Source organism: Heteronotia binoei, chromosome 21 (genome assembly GCF_032191835.1).
Source record: "Heteronotia binoei isolate CCM8104 ecotype False Entrance Well chromosome 21, APGP_CSIRO_Hbin_v1, whole genome shotgun sequence".
In the NCBI taxonomy this organism is placed as follows: domain Eukaryota; kingdom Metazoa; phylum Chordata; class Lepidosauria; order Squamata; family Gekkonidae; genus Heteronotia; species Heteronotia binoei.
This window is the reverse complement of record NC_083243.1, coordinates 164,576,814-164,595,301: the sequence shown is the minus strand read 5'-3', so window position 1 is coordinate 164,595,301 and position 18,488 is coordinate 164,576,814. Positions and strand designations below refer to the sequence as shown.

The following is an 18,488-nucleotide window of genomic DNA, read 5'->3' as shown; positions in this document are numbered from 1 at the left end:
GCAGGAAAATGATAGGGGTGTGTGTGTTAAAAAACCTCCCTCTCTCTCTCTTCCCCCCACACTGTTCTCCCCCTCAAATCGCACCAGTAGCTGTACTTGGAAAAGAAGAATTTTAAAATATTTGCAGCACTGTGCACATTGCTTATTTCCACCATTAGTAGGAAACCACATGTGTAGCATGCAGAAATCAGATCCAATCCCTGGCATCAGTTAAAGAGATCTCAGACAAAACGGCTATAAAATGCCATTGCCTGAGACTGGCAGACACTGTGGACAGTACTGGGCTAGACAGGCCACAAGTCTGGCTCAGAATAAGGCAGCTTCTTATGTTTTATCTGTCCCAACCCACTCTTGCACAGCAGGAGCATCCATCTACAACCAATCCAGACCCAAGCAGACAGCAGGTGGACTGCGTGACAAGCTAAACTCTGCCTTGATCCCCCTTCTAAAAAGCTGCAATTCATTAACTGCCTCACTAGTTCCTTATGAACATGAACTAAATAAAGATTGCAGCACATTTCACATGTTAGAAGTGCTACTAACTTTATTAACAACCGGTCCCCAGTGCTCCTAATATTGATTCAAAATGACTCCCATCTGCAGCTTCAGTTGCCATCTGTTAGAATTTCTTTGCATTCATGCATGATGCCATCTCTTCTGATGACGGCTCACGGCTTTTCTCTAGAAGCTTTCCTTTCTTATGTTCCTCACTAATGGCAAGGTTGCCTTGATGCTGAGGGTGGGGACAAAAAGTGTATTGATTGCCCTGCAAGTGTAGGTTTCACTGCTTTTGTGGCTGACTGTGAGCGAGATATTTGAGCTGAGGGGGAACTGAAACCACAGCAGGTGAAAATGTAGGCAAATGGATCTCAAAAGGCTGCCACTGGCTTCTGGCCACACAACCCCTCTTTTGTGTGGGGCCTGCTGCTTCTCTCAGTGTTCCAGGTGGAACCCCTTACCTAGGGCCACTCTGACTAATGCAGAAGGTACAAAGATGTATTTTGTTTGCTAAGAGCAAGACCAGACTAACCATGCAGACTTGATGTGCATGTCTTTTCACCATTGACATTTCATGGTATGTGTGTGGCACACGTCTAAAAAGGGGCCATTTGCTGGAGATGTGCGGTTACACAAAACAGTTTTCGTCTGGTACTAATTAAACAAGTTCCCAGAAAGTCACACTTCAGGCACTTTTGTGTGTACTGTGAGAAACAGCATGCATAAAAAAACAAGTCCTTCTGAATGGCAGGACTATGTGCAGAGCTCTTGAAAAAGCACTACATACTAGGGATGCCCAAACAAATTGGTAGTGCAGTATTTTACAGACTGTGTTCTGGGTAACCCTGGGATTTCTCATAAACTTATGAGGAGTTCTTCAGTGAGAAGACCAGCAATAGCATGCAGGAGATTTTCAGCAGGGTTGGCCCTAGATAGTACTTGGATGAGAGACTGAAAAATGTGACTAAGGTTGCTACACAGAGGCAGGCAACAGCAAACCACTTCTATCATCTCTTGCCTTGGAAAACCTATGAGGTTGCCATGGGTCAACTGCAATTTGACAGCCCTTTCCACCACCACCAATCCTGTCTTGTAATGCCCTGACACAAGGAGGCACTGCATAATAAACACATGAAGCTGCCTTATACTGAATCAGACCCTTGGCCCATCAAAGTCAGTATTGTCTACTCAGACAGGCAGCGGCTCTCCAGGGTCTCAAGCAAAGGTTTTTCACACCTACTTGCCTGGACCCTTTTTTTTGTTGGAGATGCCGGGGATTGAACCTGGGACCTTCTGCTTACCAAGCAGATGCTCTACCACTGAGCCACCATCCCTCCCCTAACGGACTGTGCATTCTAGAACATGCCCTAACCCCCCCTGCAACACACAGGGCACCATAGCAGATTGCAGAGGTTTCTTAGCAAAAAGGCTCCTTGAAGGCAGAAGGTTTTAGAACACAAGTGCAATGTTTATCTGAGAAAGTATATATTTAATAGGGTTCAATTAAACATTCCCAAGTGGTTTACAATAATAATAAATAAAATACAGTTTAATTAAAAAATAACAAACAGCAAATTAAAATCTAAGCTATATCCAAGAATGATAAAAGAATCGCATGAAAATACAGTAAAACAGCAACATCACAATTACACAGAAAAAAACCCCCAGCACAAACAGCAACACAGCAATATGGCAACAGAAATAAAACCACAGTACCATAGGCAATTAGGCTTCCCAATCCCCAGGTCCCAGAGGGGGATCCCCCGGTTTTACAGGCTTCCCCCCTCCCCCAGCCAGCTGGCCAGCGGGGGAAGCCCCACCCCCACAGCCATCATGCACCTCCATAAACGATTCCTATTGGGAATGATGGGGAATTGATCGGCAGGTATCGGGGGCTCTGGGGGGGGCTGTTTTTTGAGATAGAGGCACCAAATTTTCAGTATAGCATCTAGTGCCTCTCCCCAAAATACCTCCCAAGTTTCAAAAAGATTGGACCAGGGGGTCCAATTCTATGAGCCTCAAAAGAAGGTGCCCCTATCCTTCATTATTTCCTAGGAAGGCATTTAAAAAGATGCGCAGTCCCTTTAAATGTGATGGCCAGAAGTTAAATGATGGAGTTCAATTATGCTTGCCACACCCTTGCTCTTGGCTCTGCCCCAATGTCTCCTGACTCCACCCCCAAAGTCTCCTGGCTCCACCCCCAAAGTCCCCAGATATTTCATGAATTGGACTTGGCAACCCTATAGGCAATGCTACGACAGTAGAACAACAGCTTTGAAGCAAATTCACTAAAATGCCTGGGCAAACAGCAAAGGTTGCAAAAAATTAAAAACACACTTGGTATCAGGCATTAGGCTTACCAGTGCTCAGAAGGCACAAATCTGGCAAGAAGGAAAGGTGCAGTCACCCGCTCAGAGGTGGGAACAGAGGAGTCAAACAGCAGAGCTGTCAGAAAACACTCTGTTCCCCTAAGGTGCACAGCTATTTCACATGCTCACAAGCCCCACCAAGAAACACACCCATATTTAATAACAGGCCAACCCAGATATGCCTACCACAATCTAGATTCTGCCACAAGCATAAAGCAAGAACAAAACACAATGCGAGCAGGTGAAGGCATTGTCGTTTACAGGCTTAATTACATATATAACAAACATACATGCAGCATATTAAGGAAGTTATACAATACATTCATTTTACAGACAGGAAATACTGATGTCGGGAGTCCCTATTCAAAAAGATAATCCCGGGCAGAGCAAAATTCTCAGTGAAGGGAGCCCTGCTGCAGGGTGATCACTGAATCGACGACAAAGTATTCAAAATGCGTGCAAAGCAGCAGACCATTTGAGACAGTAAGCAAAATCACAGAGCAAGTCAAGCAGAAATATACAGGCTTTTCTTGTGTGTGTCTGACCACTTGCATGTGTGGCTTCCTGCACTGCTTTTAAAGCGGCCTGGTGAGGGCAAGGAGGATAAACTAGCTGGGAGAGGTTTCCTCATGCAAACTCAAAGCTTTCCAGTAGGTGGCAAGTGAAGAAAGGCACCTTGGCCAGCCAATTTCTGGCTAGACCGCAACTCTGCTAAGGTACAGAGTAGAGGGAAGGATGTTCCATAACTGAGCTGCTACAAAGAGAAGCCTCCCCACCTGCATTTAAGAGATCACTGATCTTATTTCTAAAAATAGGAACACATCAAGCAAGACTTCAGATGAAGAACAAAGTGATGAAGCAAATTCATGGTAGAAAAGGTAGTCCTTTAGTATAGCATCCCTTTACTATAATACATTATGGGGAAATTTAACTCTCCCCTTCCGTCCATAATTTTAACAAAGGTTTGTTTCTATACTACTATTAAATACATTCTAATTTGACAACCAGGATGAGTGAGGTGGCATTAATACTGAAAAATTAAAAGGAAGGGGGAGAAAAATGAGAAGGTGGGATAGATTTTTAATTTTTGCTACCACATATTAAGAAGGCTGTCCTGTTAAAATCTGGATGTGCAGGCGCTGGGTGGAACTAGAGGCAAAAGGAAACCATAAACCTTGTTAGGAGGCTGCATCCTGTCCTAGCTGATCCTTTCTTGCTCCAATGCAGGCTTGGCTCATGTTTTAGCAGGGGTCATTTTGTAGGGGGAAAAGGTGCTGGAGCACATTAGCACAACTCATTTGCATATACCATACACACCGACATCACCGGAAGGTGTACTAAATTATATCACCCCAGCATCTACCTTAAAATGCTTCTTGAATTATAATCGCCATAATAAAACCTTACTCCCATCATACTTTTTAAATTACTTTCTCCAATATGGCCATAGTGGCATGATGAAGATTTCCATCTGCCCGCTGTATATGTTTTGGTTATTTCCCCATTTTTTGTGGGGAAAAATATTAGAAAGTTTGTCAGATCTTAGAGTTCAGCAAAATTCTCACAGGGAGTTTGAACAATGGAGTTCAGAAGCAAGTATTTGGAGGGGTGGGGGTTTAAGAAAGCAAGAGCATAATAAAATATAGAGGTTCCAGAGCTCTGCTCCTGTGAGCTCCTGCTCCAAATGAGGTCTACATTTTAGCAAATTTTTATCAGCAAATGGGTTCCCTCTGCCTTTCCATAAACCAGGGGTGGTCAAACTGTGGCTCTGGAACCACATGTGGCTCTTTCACACAAATTGTGTGGCTCCCGGCAGTTGAAGAGGAACTTAATGCAGGTTTACTCTCAAGCTAGGGTGCTTAGCATTGGGACCTCAGTCATCCTCTGAGCACTGATCCATAGACAGGGTCGGAAAACGAGGCGATTGTCTAGGGCGTCAGCCTTCTTGGGTGTCAAACTGGGTGCTCCCCATGTAATTTGGTGACATTATCAGTGCAGGGGAGTCACCAGAAGTTAGCCTTGCCCTAGGGTGCCAGACAGACTAGGGCTGGCCCTGCCCATAGATAGGCAACTATATCCACTGTGTGTGAAGCAGGGAAGGAGGGGGAAACAGGCAGGTTTGCAAGCTCTTCTCCTCCCTCGCATAGGTCATCTGGAGACCTACATTGGGGAAAAAGCAGAAGAGCTGAGGGAGCCACTGAAAGGAGGGACAGAATTAAAAAGGGCAGTGCAGGGTTCACCCTTCATTTCATAGCTCTTGTAGGAGCTGTATTTACTGTCAGTGGTGGGATTCAGCAGGTTCGCACCAGTTCTATGGAACCGTTACCTAATGCGCTATCGGTTCTATAGAACCGTTTGTTGGTCGGGCACCCTCGGATCAACGGGGACTTTCCCCTCTAAGTGCCTAAAACTCACCAGTTTCTTTTCCCCACCAGACTGCAAAAAAGCCCAAGCGAACAAGTTAGACGCGCGCCCTGCCAGGAATTGCGTCTCACTCCCTCCAGCCCCTTCCAGCTTCACCACTCCCACGTGTGATTAGGAAATATATTTGTGTTTGTGTCCTTTATAAAGTTTGTATCTTTGCTACCTAATCTTTAAATAGGAACACACATGGCCCAGCCTGACATGGCCCAGCCAGACAAGGTCTCCTTTATGTCAGATTCGGCCCTCATAACAAAATGAGTTTGACACTTCCATAGCAGTCTGTACACTGGTTGTAACGGGCTTGAACCTCCCACCCCCACCCCACTTCAGGTTCCACTGCAAGATTCTCTGGTTTGATTTTGGTTCTCTGGCTTGACACATTGGCTTGTGGTTCCTCTGCGATTACTGAGTTCTGTAGAAGTTCTGCTGAACTCGCTGTCTGTCAGTGATTCCTACTTGCAGACATGGGGGGGGGGGTTGCCCTGGAAGCAGCTTGCAGGGTTTTCTGTCCCCCCTTCCACTGGAAATAATGTTCAGAGGCCCATAAAATTGGACTCACTCCTTGGTCCAATCGACTTGAAACTTGGGGGTTATTTAAACCAGGGGTCCCCAACCCCCAGGCCATGGACCGGTCCAGGTCCGTGGTGTGTTAGCATCCAGGCTGTACAGGGACAGCACTCTTGGCTTCCTGGGTCACAGATCTGGGAAGCTGAGAGCGGTGGGATGGATCAGCGGCGTGTGCTCTCCTCCAAGCCCTGCTTCCCAGGCATAGAGGAGAGCAGGCTTGCTCCACCACCCCTTTTGCCCACCCACACAGTCTCACTCCAAAGACGGTGGTGGATGAAAGAGGCAGTGTGGCCTCGCTCTGAGGCTGCCTCCCCTTCCAGGGGAGGTGGCCAGAAGCAGCCCCAGTCTCCCCCGTATTTAAAGACCCCCATGGGGGCAGGGACATGGGAGCAGGGTGGCCTGGGGCAGCAAGAACCCCTGCACCACCCCCCACAGTCCGTGGAAAAATTGTCTGTTACAAAACTGGTCCCTGGTGCCAAAAAGGTTGGGAGCCACTGATTGAAAGGACAGGCACCAGCAGCTTCCCTGCGATTGTGGTGCTTGTGCCTCTAAAAGCCAGTTTGGTGTAGTGGTTAAGTGTGCGGACTCTTATCTGGGAGAACCGGGTGTGATTCCTCACTCCTCCACTTGCACCTGCTGAAACGGTCTTCGGTCAGCCTAGCTCTGGCAGAGGTTGTCCTTGAAAGGGCAGCTGCTGGGAGAGCCCTCTCCAGCCCCACCCACCTCGCAGGGTGTTTTTTGTGGGGGAGGAAGGGAAAGGAGATTGTGAGCCCCTCTGAGACTCTTCAGAGTGGAGGGCGGGATATAAATCCAATATCTTCTTCTTCTTCTTCTTCTTCTTCTTCTTCTTCTAAAAACAACTCCCCCGGCCACCTGGAAATCTTTCAAAACAACTGTTCCATTTCCCCAGCCATTCCCCATACAGAATAATGGTCCTGAAAAAACTGGAATTGGGGGGGGGGACCCTCCAAATCCAATTACCATACAGGTATCTGGAATTCAGGAATATTGGAATTACCAATATATTCCCAGTCCAATATATCTGAACCTGAAAAGGTACTTTTTTGGCACGTCCCACCCAGGACCCTGGGAATTATATTGTTATGGACAGTTGTTGGTATTTATGGTGAGAAAATGGTTGGATCCAACACTGAAGAGGGAAAAAATCAAACATTACTAAGGACATAGGTGTATTAACAGCAGTTAGTGACTAGTTTACCAGGTTTCTATCCTGTTTATCCTTTCTATCAAGAGCCAGTTTGTTGTGGTGGTGAAGTGTACGGACTTTTGTCTGGAAGAACTGGGTTTTATTCCCCACTCCTCCACTTGCAGCTGCTGGAATGGCCTTGGATCAGCTATAGTTCTTGCCGAGGTTGTCTTTGAAAGAGCAGCTTCTGGAAGAGCTCTCTCAGCTCCACCTACCTCACAGGGAGTCAGTTGTGGGGGAAGAAGATAATGGAAATTGTAAGCCACTCTGAGACTGATTCAGAGAGAAGAGTGGGGTATAAATCTATGGTCTTCTTTTTCTTCTTCTTCTTCTCTTCCTCAAAATTGTTCAAAGCAATTGTTCAAATTGTTCAAAGTTAGGAGCAATCGTGTTTTATTTAATTGGCCAGAAGAAGAAGCCAAGATTTGTTGCAATCAGAATTCTGGACTGGGAAGACTGAAGGTCAGATTCCTGCAAAACTCACAGGCTGATTTCAATCAGTCACTATCAGTGCAATCCTAAAGCCATTTCCCTATGCAGCCCAGTTGCATAGACCTGCGTGAGAGTCTGAGTTAGATCTCCTAAGGATGGTGCTGTGTCTGTCAGCCCCACCTACTGCACAAGGTTGTGCGGATTTAAAGGGGAAGGCTAGTAAACCATGTATAACATCATGAGTACCTGAATACAAAGATGGGCTACATCAGGGGTAGGGAAATGGCTGAGAAGTTGAATGCATTTTTTGCCTTCACTGTGGAAGACGAGAAGTGTTTGCCTGCTCCAGAACCACTAATTTTGGAAGGGGTGTTGAAAGACCTGAGTCAGATTGAGGTGATGAGAGGAGGTCCTACAACTGATAGACAAATTAAAAACTAATAAGTCACCAGGTCCGGATGGCATACATCCGAGAGTTCTGAAAGAACTCAAAGTTGAACTTGTTGATCTTCTGACAAAAATATGTAATCTTTCATTGAAATCTGCCTCCGTTCCTGAAAACTGGAAGGTAGCAAATGTCACCCCCATCTTTAAAAGGGGTTCCAGAGGATTTCCGGGAAATGACAGGCCAGTCAGTCTGACTTCAATACTGGGAAAGTTGTTAGAAACCATTATCAAGGACAGAATGAGCAGGCACATTGATGAACACGGGTTATTGTACTTTATTGAGGAAGACTCAGGATGGGTTCTGTAAGAGAAGATCTTGCCTCACTAACCTGTTACAGTTCTTTGAGGGGGTGGACAAAGGGGACCCAATAGATGTTGTTTACCTTGACTTCCAGAAAGCTTTTGATAAAGTTCCTCATCAAAGGCTCCTTAGAAAGCTTGAGAGTCATGGAGTAAAAGGACAGGTCCTCTTGTGGATCAAAAACTGGCTGGGCGTTTTCACACTCACCTTCAGCCGGCGCAACCCCCCTCTTCACCGCGCAGGATCTGCGCGGATTTCGCACGTAAAGCCGCGGAGCAGCCAAAAGAGCCGGAAACTCTCGGCGCAAAAGCCGCGCAAACGGAAACTGCTTTTTGGCGGTTTACGTTTGCGCCGCAAAAGCGCCGGGAGTTTCCGGCTCTTCCGGCTGCTCCGCGGCTTTACGTGCGAAATCCGCGCAGATCCTGCGCGGTGAAGAGGGGGGTCGCGCCGGCTGAAGGTGAGTGCGAAAACGCCCGCTGAGTAATAGGAAACAGAGAGTGAGTATAAATGGGCAGTCTTCGCAGTGGAGGACGGTAGTGCCTCTCCCCAAAATACCCTCCCAGTTTCAAAAAGATTGGACCAGGGGGTCCAATTCTATGAGCCCCAAAAGAAAGTGCCCTTATCCTTCATTATTTCCTATGAAAGGAAGGCATTGAAAAGGTGTGCCATCCCTTTAAATGTGAGGGCCAGAACTCCCAATATGGAAATATCTTCAATAAATCTTTCTTTAAACATAATCTAGTTGTCTTTACCTCTTTTACTGTTCTTATTGCAGTATTTAATGCGTGAATTATTAAACTACCTTTCGGTATATCTTTTGATATAGTTAAAATGGTCATTAGGACATAGAACCTGTTGTTAATTTATTTGAATCCCACCACTGTTTACTGTCCTTGGTGTTAAGGCAAAGAGAGATGCATAATGATGCAAATGGCAGCCAGTGATTTATATGGCACATGTAAATCACTGGTACATGTAAATCACTTCTTCCACTGGTGCCAAAAAATAATTCTCTAACCTTTCCCTATGCTGGTCTTATGGGGACTGTTATTCCCAGCTTTTGTTCTTAAAAAAATCTCCTTCCAGCATGGTCATGTTGTAAAGTGCATACATATGTATTTTATCTTTCTGTACAAAGAAAGTATTAAGAGTTTTAATAAAGACGTGTGCGTAATATTTGTTTACATCTTGCAACTCTCAAACACCTGGTGTTTATTCTACGCGACTCTTACATTAAGCAAGTTTGGCCACCTTTGCCATAAACTTTGCAGAAAGGCCTAGGAGCTCTTTGCTGTCCTCTTCCCTCTGCCCCTAGTGGCTGCTGTCAGAACTGCACTAGGAAAATGTTTTTAAAATACATTCCCTGTGAAAAGGGCATGATCCAAGCTTTATGGGGCCTGTCATCTGAATAGGGGGCATTCCAGCTCTGGGTTGGGAAATACCTGGAGATTCAGGGGGTGGAACCTGGGGAGGGCGGGGTTGGGAAGGGGAGGGGCCATAGCAGGATATAATGCCATAAACTCTGTCCTCCAAACTGGCCATTTTCTCCAGGTGAATTTATCTCTCTCACCTTGAAATCACTTGTAATCCCAGATCTCCAGACACCACCTGGGGATTGGCAACCCTACTAGGGTCCCTGAATTTTTGCCCACCCTCAGTCGCCTTTGTCAGTGGCCCTCTCTGCTTGGAGAGTAAATCTATCTTGCTGTCTGTGTGGGGCTCCTTTAAGTGCAATGCCCAAGCTGATTACATGACCGCCCAACCATCTCTCTTCATTGTAAGAGAAATGATAACAGTAAACTTCCCTGTTGTCACAACAGCCATATTTTGTGTAACTGGTATAAAGAAAGGTGGTTATGCAGAGGCAAAGAACTTTCCTTTCTGCGATGGGGCTGGTTCATATCAATGTTTCATCCTGGGTGACAACAGGACTTGATTATGTAGAAGACACACTTTTTGAAATGCAGGTTTTCATGCACCAAGATGCATCTAAAATTGCTGGTCACTCTAGTCTTAGTCACAGAGTTGCAAATTCCAGTTGGGCAACAACAATACAAATACTGTGTGACAATAAATTCACAATATGCTGTCCACTATATTACCATAAATTATATAAATTCAAAATTCTGATTTAATTGGATGAGCACTTAACACATAATCAATGAACAAAATCACTGTTCACTCAATTAGTCCAACAGCTTAATCCAGGATTTTTTTTTCCAGTTTTCCATCCACCAGAGTAGACCCTTGAAGGATTTATGTTAATCTGCTAATGTGTTGATCAATCCAGGGATGTATCATCTCCACTGCTATATGAAATTTACAATGTTGCCAATTTAAAGATGTGGCAATTTATAGACCAAGTCACATGCATTCTAGGTAATTCTTCATGTTTCAAGAAAGATCTCTTCTTCTGGCCACATAATTCATTTTAGAACCACTGCTCAAAGATTTCTTGCGTGCAAGTCCCAACTCCTTATGCTGACGGTATGGAGATAAGAGGAATAAGAGTTTTTACCATAGAGTTTTTACCACAAATCCTAGAGTATCCCTAGTGCAATGTGCCCTGAGTGATAATGTCACTTCCAGGTGATGTCATAATGCAGGGAACGTTGCACAACAACGAGGCTGTTTGGGGGTGGGGATGCCCCTGGTGGCCTGCTCTGTGCCAGGGGGTTGGGTCTGCCAAACCAGGGGATCCCCCACCCTCAGTGGGAGCTTCAGTGGATTTCATGGCTGGCCCAGTTATTAGATATTCACATCTGATGCTTGCTCCACTATCTCCTATACATTAACCAAAAAAAAAAAAAAACTGAGAGCTTGCACAAACAGCAGCTTCCCATTTGGCTTTACTTACTGTATAGCATTAAGCTAGAAGTGGTCAGAGGAACTGAGATACCACAAGAAGTGCTCTCCTTTTGAACAGTGACCCCTGTATTGATCCCCCAAGACCCTGTCATGTATGGACAGGAATATTCACATTGCTAGCGTATCCGGAACACCAAACTAGCATGACATCCTCCAAAAAGCTTCCCCCCACCCACTTGGAAGCAGCCTACCACCTAGAGGACTTTGTCCCAACAAATAGATTTTGAGCCACATTAGGGCTACTGCATTAATGCAAAATGTATTTATAGTACAGCTACCACAGAGGTAATTTCTGTGCAAAGGAACCTCCCGCCTCTCCAGTCTAGGTTTGAAAATGAATCATGAGCAAATGACATCACAAGGTTCTCTCAGCAGTAATAAATCTGAGGAGGGAAAAGGGCCACACTTCCCTCAGGCTGCTACAGTGCAATGGAAGGATGTTTTTCTAATAATCCAGACAGCCAGACTTTGCATTCCTAACAATAATAACTGTCTTGACCAACCATCAAAAAGAAATATAAAATAATACACTTCCTCCAAGACTCCTATCCAGGGCTTTTTGTAGAAAAAACCTAACAGGAATTTATTTGCATATTAGGCCAAACTAGGGTTTCTAATCCCCAGGTGGGAAGCAGGGGTTCTACAAAAAAAGTCAATTTCAGTGAAATTTACAAGACTATGCTGTAGTTGCTCAGTACAAAGAATTTTTTTAAAGACTCACTATTAAAGGAATAGCTCATACTATTTTATAACATATAATGTATATATCCAAAATTATAAATCAGAATTATAATAAAGCATTTGCCATTTTTCATCATGAAAGAGTCCATGTAGAGTAAAGACTCCAAGGAGTGGAAAGTCGTAATAGGTGTGCTTTGACCTCTCCTGATGGATGACGATGTTGTCTGCGATGTCAAAAACTACTTTGCAGTACATTGAAAACTCAACACGAGACAATGTCTTTATAATTAAGAGTAAATGATAACATGTTTCCTAGGTTTAGAAAGCCGTGTTTCAGTTAAGAACATAAGAGAAGCCATGTTGGATCAGGCCAATGGCCCATCCAGTCCAACACTCTGTGTCACACAGTGGCCTATATATATATATATATATCCAGTCCAACACTCTGTGTCACACAGTGGCATATATATATATACATACACACACACACACTGTGACTAATAGCCACTGATGGACCTCTGTTCCATATTTTTATCCAATCCCCTCTTGAAGCTGGCTATGCTTGTAGCTGCCACCACCTCCTGTTGCAGTAAATTCCACATGTCAATCACCCTTTGGGTGAAGAAGTACTTCCTTCTATCCGTTTTAACCTGACTGCTCAGCAATTTCATTGAATGCCCACGAGTTCTTGTATTGTGAGAAAGGGAGAAAAGTATTTCTTTCTCTACTTTCTCCATCCCATGCATAATTTTGTAAACCTCTATCATGTCACCCAGCAGTCGACGTTTCTCTAAGCTAAAGAGCCGCAAGCGGTTTAACCTTTCTTCATAGGGAAAGTGTTCCAAAGATGGTAGACTTCTGTCTTGATTAATTCACTTCATATTATCTGGAACCAATGCTCACAACAATATGCACATGACTAGTCAGTTTCTTTATCTGGCATTACCAGTTTGTAGGCTCTCCCGCACTTCAGGGTCATCAGAAAGTGGGGGGGGGATGTCTCCATTTTTCTCTATGGAGTCCAATCCCCATAGGGTATAATGAAGAATTGATCAGCAGGTATCTGGGGCTCTGGGGAGCTGTGTTTTGAGGTAGAGGCACCAATTTTTCAGCATAGCATGTGGTGCCTCTCCTCAAAACACCCCCAAGTTTAAAAAAACATTGGACCAGGGGGTCCAGTTCTGTGAGCCCACAAAGAAGGTGCCCCCATCCTCCATTATTTCCAGTGGAGGGAAGGCATTTAAAAGAAATGCGGTCCCTTTAAATGCAATGGCTAGAACTCCCTTTGGAGTTCAATCATGCCTGTCATGACCTTGCTCCTGGCTCCATCCCCAATGTCCCCAGATATTTCTTGAATTGGACCTGGCAACCCTAGACCACACTCCCTGATATCACCATTGTTTCACACAGGGCTTTTTTTTGTAGAAAAAGCCCAGCAGGAACTCATTTGCATATTAGGCCACACCTCCTGATGTCAAGCCAGCCAGAACAGTGTTCCTGTGCATTCCTGCTCAAAAAAAGCCCAGCTCCTATCACATCTTTGGAGAATTATTACTGTTTCAAATGAGGGGGGATACCAACTGCAATGAATTTTCTATGCGGACACAAAGGTGGGTTAAGTACAGGGAACTGCTGCCTGCTAAGCTTTGCTCTGCTTTTAATGAGCAGCTTTACTTTACATGACTCAGTTTCCCACCAGTTAACACAGGGACACTGTTCCTTAATGGGGCCTTCTTAATTTGGAGTACTTTTTTAACCTAGGGAGATTATTCATACTTTAGTCCCATAATATTTAATAGCTGGATACTTGGCATCGTTTACGCTGTGCTGAACAGAATTTGAAAGCCAAGCTGGGCTAGGCCTGGCTATTACCATGATTAATGCTGCACATATCCACAAAGTCTTTCATCTGGACATCTGACAGTGCTCCAGAAACACTAGTTAATTATTAAGTTGGTTAGAGAAGGCCATCCAAGGGAAAACCTTCTTTACAGGGAGTTGTGTGCCTGATTATTGTCCCTTAAAAAAAAATCTCAGGTAGGAATATTTACAAGAATATGCTTTTACCCTTGAAATTAATATAGTACTCTGCAAGAGAGTAGATGGTGTCATTCTGTTAATGGCTTGGGTTGCTGTCATGTCCAAAAGTCCCACTGCACCTGGTAATCAAAGGTCGCTGCGGCATCTACTCCATACTTTTTAAAAGCTGTAAATACTAAAACAACCATACAAAACAATAGTCTCACGCACCTGAAAAACTGCTGAAACCTACAAATTCAGCTAGCCTGCCCTAGTGGTCCAAGCAGTTTAATAATGCTAAAGCTTTTGTTCACATGGGGGAGGGGAGAGAGAATACCTTTTGACTGTTCCTAGCAGCTTAGAAGAAGAAGAATTGCAGATTTATACCCCACCCTTCTCCCTGAATCAGAGACTCAGAGCAGCTTACAATCCCCCGTGTTTTCTCCCCCCACAACAAACACCCTGTGAGGTGGGTGAGGCTGAGAGGGCTTTCACAAGTGAACACACATACATTCTGTATGTATATCTGAACATCTGTCAGTAAGAAAAAGCCAATGTCTGTTGCACTGACTTTGTGACTGAAACCAGGGGACGATACCTGGGCTTTGTATTGCAGATTGAGCTGTACATGCATTCAATGTAACCTTTCACAGCAGCTGCCCTTTCAAGGACAGCTCCTGCCAGAGCTATGGCTGACCCAAGGCCATTCCAGCAGGTGCAAGTGGAGGAGTGGGGAATCAAACCTGGTTCTCCCAGATAAGAGTCCACACACTTAACCACTACTCCAAACTGGCTCTCTTAGATATCTGCATGTGTGCATAATCAGAGATCAAAAGTACTAGGTGGTACATATATGGGACATATGCATAGGTTATTCCTAGATCTACCATCTTGCTATCCCTTGGTACATGCTGAATTTGCTACTAGCTAAATCTTGGTTTCCAAATTAAAAGGATTTGTGCTTATGAGCATAGCTATTGTCTGAAAAGCCGGTACAGTAACCAGTCTAAGAGCAAAGCCTAGAGTCCTCCAACAATGATTTTAAGACTAGGTGGCATTACATCCTGCTGAACTACAGTCCCTCCCCAGAATCTGCCCTGCCCAGGCACTGTCTCCCCACCAACCTCCCTAGGATTTCCCAGGCTAGAACTGGCTATCCTACTTGCCAGTCATTCAGTTAAATCAGCAAGGGCAAATGAAACATGTACATTTTTAAACATATATATTTTGAGTAATTCTCAGGTTACATTGAATGCATGTAAAGCTCAGTCTGCAATACATACCCCAGGTATCGTCCCCTGGTTTCTAGTCACAAAGTCAGCGCAACAGACATTGGCTTTTTCTTACTGACAGATGTTCAGATATGCATACAGAATGTATGTGTGCTCACTTGTAAGGTGAACAGTGCCACTAGTTCATGAGTGTGTGAATGTATAGGACCTATTGGTGCTTAGCAAATAGCATGGCCACATGGGGTGAGGACAGCAGCCTGAGTACATTTTTAAAATATTCTGCATAGAATGCACTTGATCTGAGGCTAGAAGGGGTCGTTTTGTAGAAAAATAGGTGGTGGAGTTCACCCAGGGATTGTTATGCAGCTGCACCTACTATTCAATGGACAAGGTGGGAAGGAGGAGGGGGAACCCTCAGAAAGGTTAAGGAGCTGCGCTCCTGTGAGCTCCTGCTGAATCCAAGGCCTGCTAAGAGATGAGTGAAGTTCTTTGCCTTTGCATCTGGTTCTCCCCATGAGCTTCGGACTCACAGCATGTAGTTTTACTGCACCTTTGTTGCACTCCAGATGTGCAACAGAATGGATCTTTCCCTCGCTGGACTTGCTGCATTAGAGTCCCCTCCTCCAGGATTTGTCCCAGTGGTATGAGGAAGTGGTGTTATGACCTGTTATGATCTAGGAATCCCTGCGATTTTTCTCCCCTTACAGCTCAGTCACACCGCATTTGTAGATAACACCCACGGAATGCTCCTGTAGAAGAAAATGGCTGCTGATTAAAGGCTAACAGGCTGCCATCACTTCTCCCCTCTGAAACCACATCTAAAGTTCTGTGGTAGTATTACTTTTGTGCGTTGTACTTTGCAAAACTAGCCTAGGGTCCTAGCTGAGAAGTGGAGCAAGAGCCTGGACTTTGACCTGGCTTCGTTCCAGCGCCCCGGTGTCTGTGACAGCGTAGTGTTTGGAATACGTGCGGTGTTACTCTTTTTCACAGGATGGGAGGGAGCAAAACTGGGTTCGCCGAGGTGCGACGGTTTCTCTGAAGTTTGCAGACGAGTTGCTTAGACTGTACGCCTCTGCTGGGCTCTATTTTGGAGCATTTCTGTATTCACTTGAAAGGAAGGTCTGCCAGTTTGCTGGCCAGAATGTAAGAAGCTCAACTGGCCGGACAGGATCATTTTGCAGCGTAAAGATTTTCTTGCAAATCGAGGACAAGGGGGAAGGCACCGCACCCCATACGACGCCCAACCCCAGCCCTGGAGGCACCGCACCCATAACCGCTCTTGCTAGTTTATACTGCTGACGAGCTGTGGTGAATAGGCTAGGCTGGGGCGGGGCAGGGCAGGGCTAGTTCTTACATCTTTGCATCCTTGGAATTCCACCTTAAAGTCCCTGCTTGCCAAGTACCTCACCTGCTTAAGGTGGAACTGGCTGACCTGTACTGCCTTAAAGCCTGCCTTCGTGCTGATGTCAGTTGCTAAGGAGAGGGGTGTAACCATGTCTGTGTTGTTATACAGCAGAGAAGAGAGTCCTGTCCCAGGAAACGAACTGCCTGGAGGACAAGACTGGTGTGGGTTGGGGAGAAGGCCTCTGTGTGTGTGTTGTGTGTGTCCTGAGTGGAGAAACTCCTTTGACTCAGCAGAGGGAGGGCCTGACTGACGCCTGAACTCACCTGTAAGGAGCCAACTTTCTGGAGTGTCACAGGCCACTCAGGTTTCCTGGCCTCAGAGAAGTGTGTGGTGAAGGGCTGTAAGAAGTTACTGAGGAACTTACCCCTTGTCCACACAAGGCAGCAGTGCCTGGCAGGGTCAACCCAAGGAGGAGCCAGGCTGCTTAATGTCCACCTTGCCCAGTTGCCATGCAGGAAAATAATTTCTTCTTGTCGGCTCTACAGCCGGAGGATGGCGTGTGCTCCTTGGCATTACCCTCTGACCAGCAGCTGGACAGGAAAAACAAGGAGACACAGGACACTGAGGAGCTCAAGAATGCCCGGGTGCAGGAGCAAGTCCGCATGAGGATGCTGCAGAAGAGCCACTCGGCCCCCAGGACTAATGGAGCTGCGCTTGACTATGAGCTGAAAGGTAGGCCCTGGGGTGGATGGAAGGTGGGGGTGGGGGGGTTGTGCTGGTGCTGGGGCCTCCTTTCCAAAGCAAAGGCTGTGAAGGAGGCATCTGTTTTTGCATGTTCAAATATCTGTGTGGGGCGACAGTTGGTAGAGAGTGGTTGTACTTGCATTGTAAATACTTGGTGCTTATGGGGCGCTTCAATTCAAAGTGATTCTCAAACTGCTCCCTAAAATAAATCAGCATTACCAGCTCCATCTCAGAGCTGCCTTGCTACACCACCTCTCATTTTTGAATTCTCCCTTTCTTGCTGTGTCTTAATTTTCCTCACATGTAAAATTGGCAGGACCAGCTATCCAGGACATTCAACTGGCCTGTAAAACGGGCATGGAGAAGAAAAGGTGCCATGGAGGAGTTAGCAATTCATAGCTGCGCTGCTTTTAATGCTGCTTCCAGGAATACACTGTGTGGGGGTGGCCGATTTAGTCTATGCAATAAGTTCACTCCAACTACGGAATTGTGTTCTATACAAAAGGTGAAGCTGTCATCAACAATATTGTTCGTAGTTGTGGGTTTGTTTTCCTGTGATCTCTTCTTTAGGAAGGTGACTTGACTTATCCTGGACCCCAAAGACATTCAAAGGATAATAAAAATTTAAGGCAAAAGCAAAAAGAAGTACGGTAGTCACTTGAAGACAGATGTATTCTAACATGGATAATTGAAGTGACTAATACATATGTTTGAGTACGTAAATGCGGAGGGGAGAATAGTGGATAGGGACTATGAAGCACAAAGATTCAGTCTATGACATTTCTATGCAAAGGTATAAAAGATAAGCTCCCAGACCAATGATGATATGTTATCTGAGGATGACTCATTGAGTTTGGAGGTGAATTCTTTCTGCTGCAACTTGACTGGAAGAATATCTAATTCTGCAAGTTCAATCAAGTGTTCCAAGCTTCTCCAGCTATTTATTACAGAAGAAATTTGACTACTTTGCTATCTTCTCTTCTGTATGATACAGTCAAGTTCTCTTGTACCTGCATTATGCTAGTCATACCAACCTAGTTTGGACTGCCACTCCCCAGTGGAGATGGAGGTGGCTCTAGTTCTTTAGTTGTGTGGACAATTAAAACACGTATTTCTCTTAATTTTGAAGGAATAACTAACTTGTCTTGAGGGAGCAAAGCTGTATTTACCATTCCAAAGCTGGCATCCTCTCCCTTGTGTGGATTATGTTGCTCTGGATTGTAGTGGTTCGCTGTCTTTGGTTAGATTCTTCCCTCCAACCTGCTGAATGGGCAAAGATTTTGCTTATGCTAGTCATATGGTCTATTGATTGCTACCACGCACCATCTCCTTGGGAGTGATTATAATATAGTGT

General features: G+C 45.1%; 1 protein-coding gene across 2 annotated transcripts in view; it reads left to right on the top strand.

Annotated features, from left to right (window-relative positions):
- PKP3 (plakophilin 3) overlaps window positions 1-18,488 on the top strand; it is a 95,044-nt gene that overhangs the window by 20,857 nt on the left and 55,699 nt on the right. The window contains exon 2 of one of the 2 annotated variants that reach the window (XM_060261878.1): window positions 16,936-17,122. The exons of the other annotated variant lie outside the window; for it this stretch is intronic. Coding sequence (XP_060117861.1) covers window positions 16,936-17,122 — 187 coding nt within the window. The remainder of the gene's footprint in view (window positions 1-16,935; window positions 17,123-18,488) is intronic. 2 annotated transcript variants of the gene reach the window in all.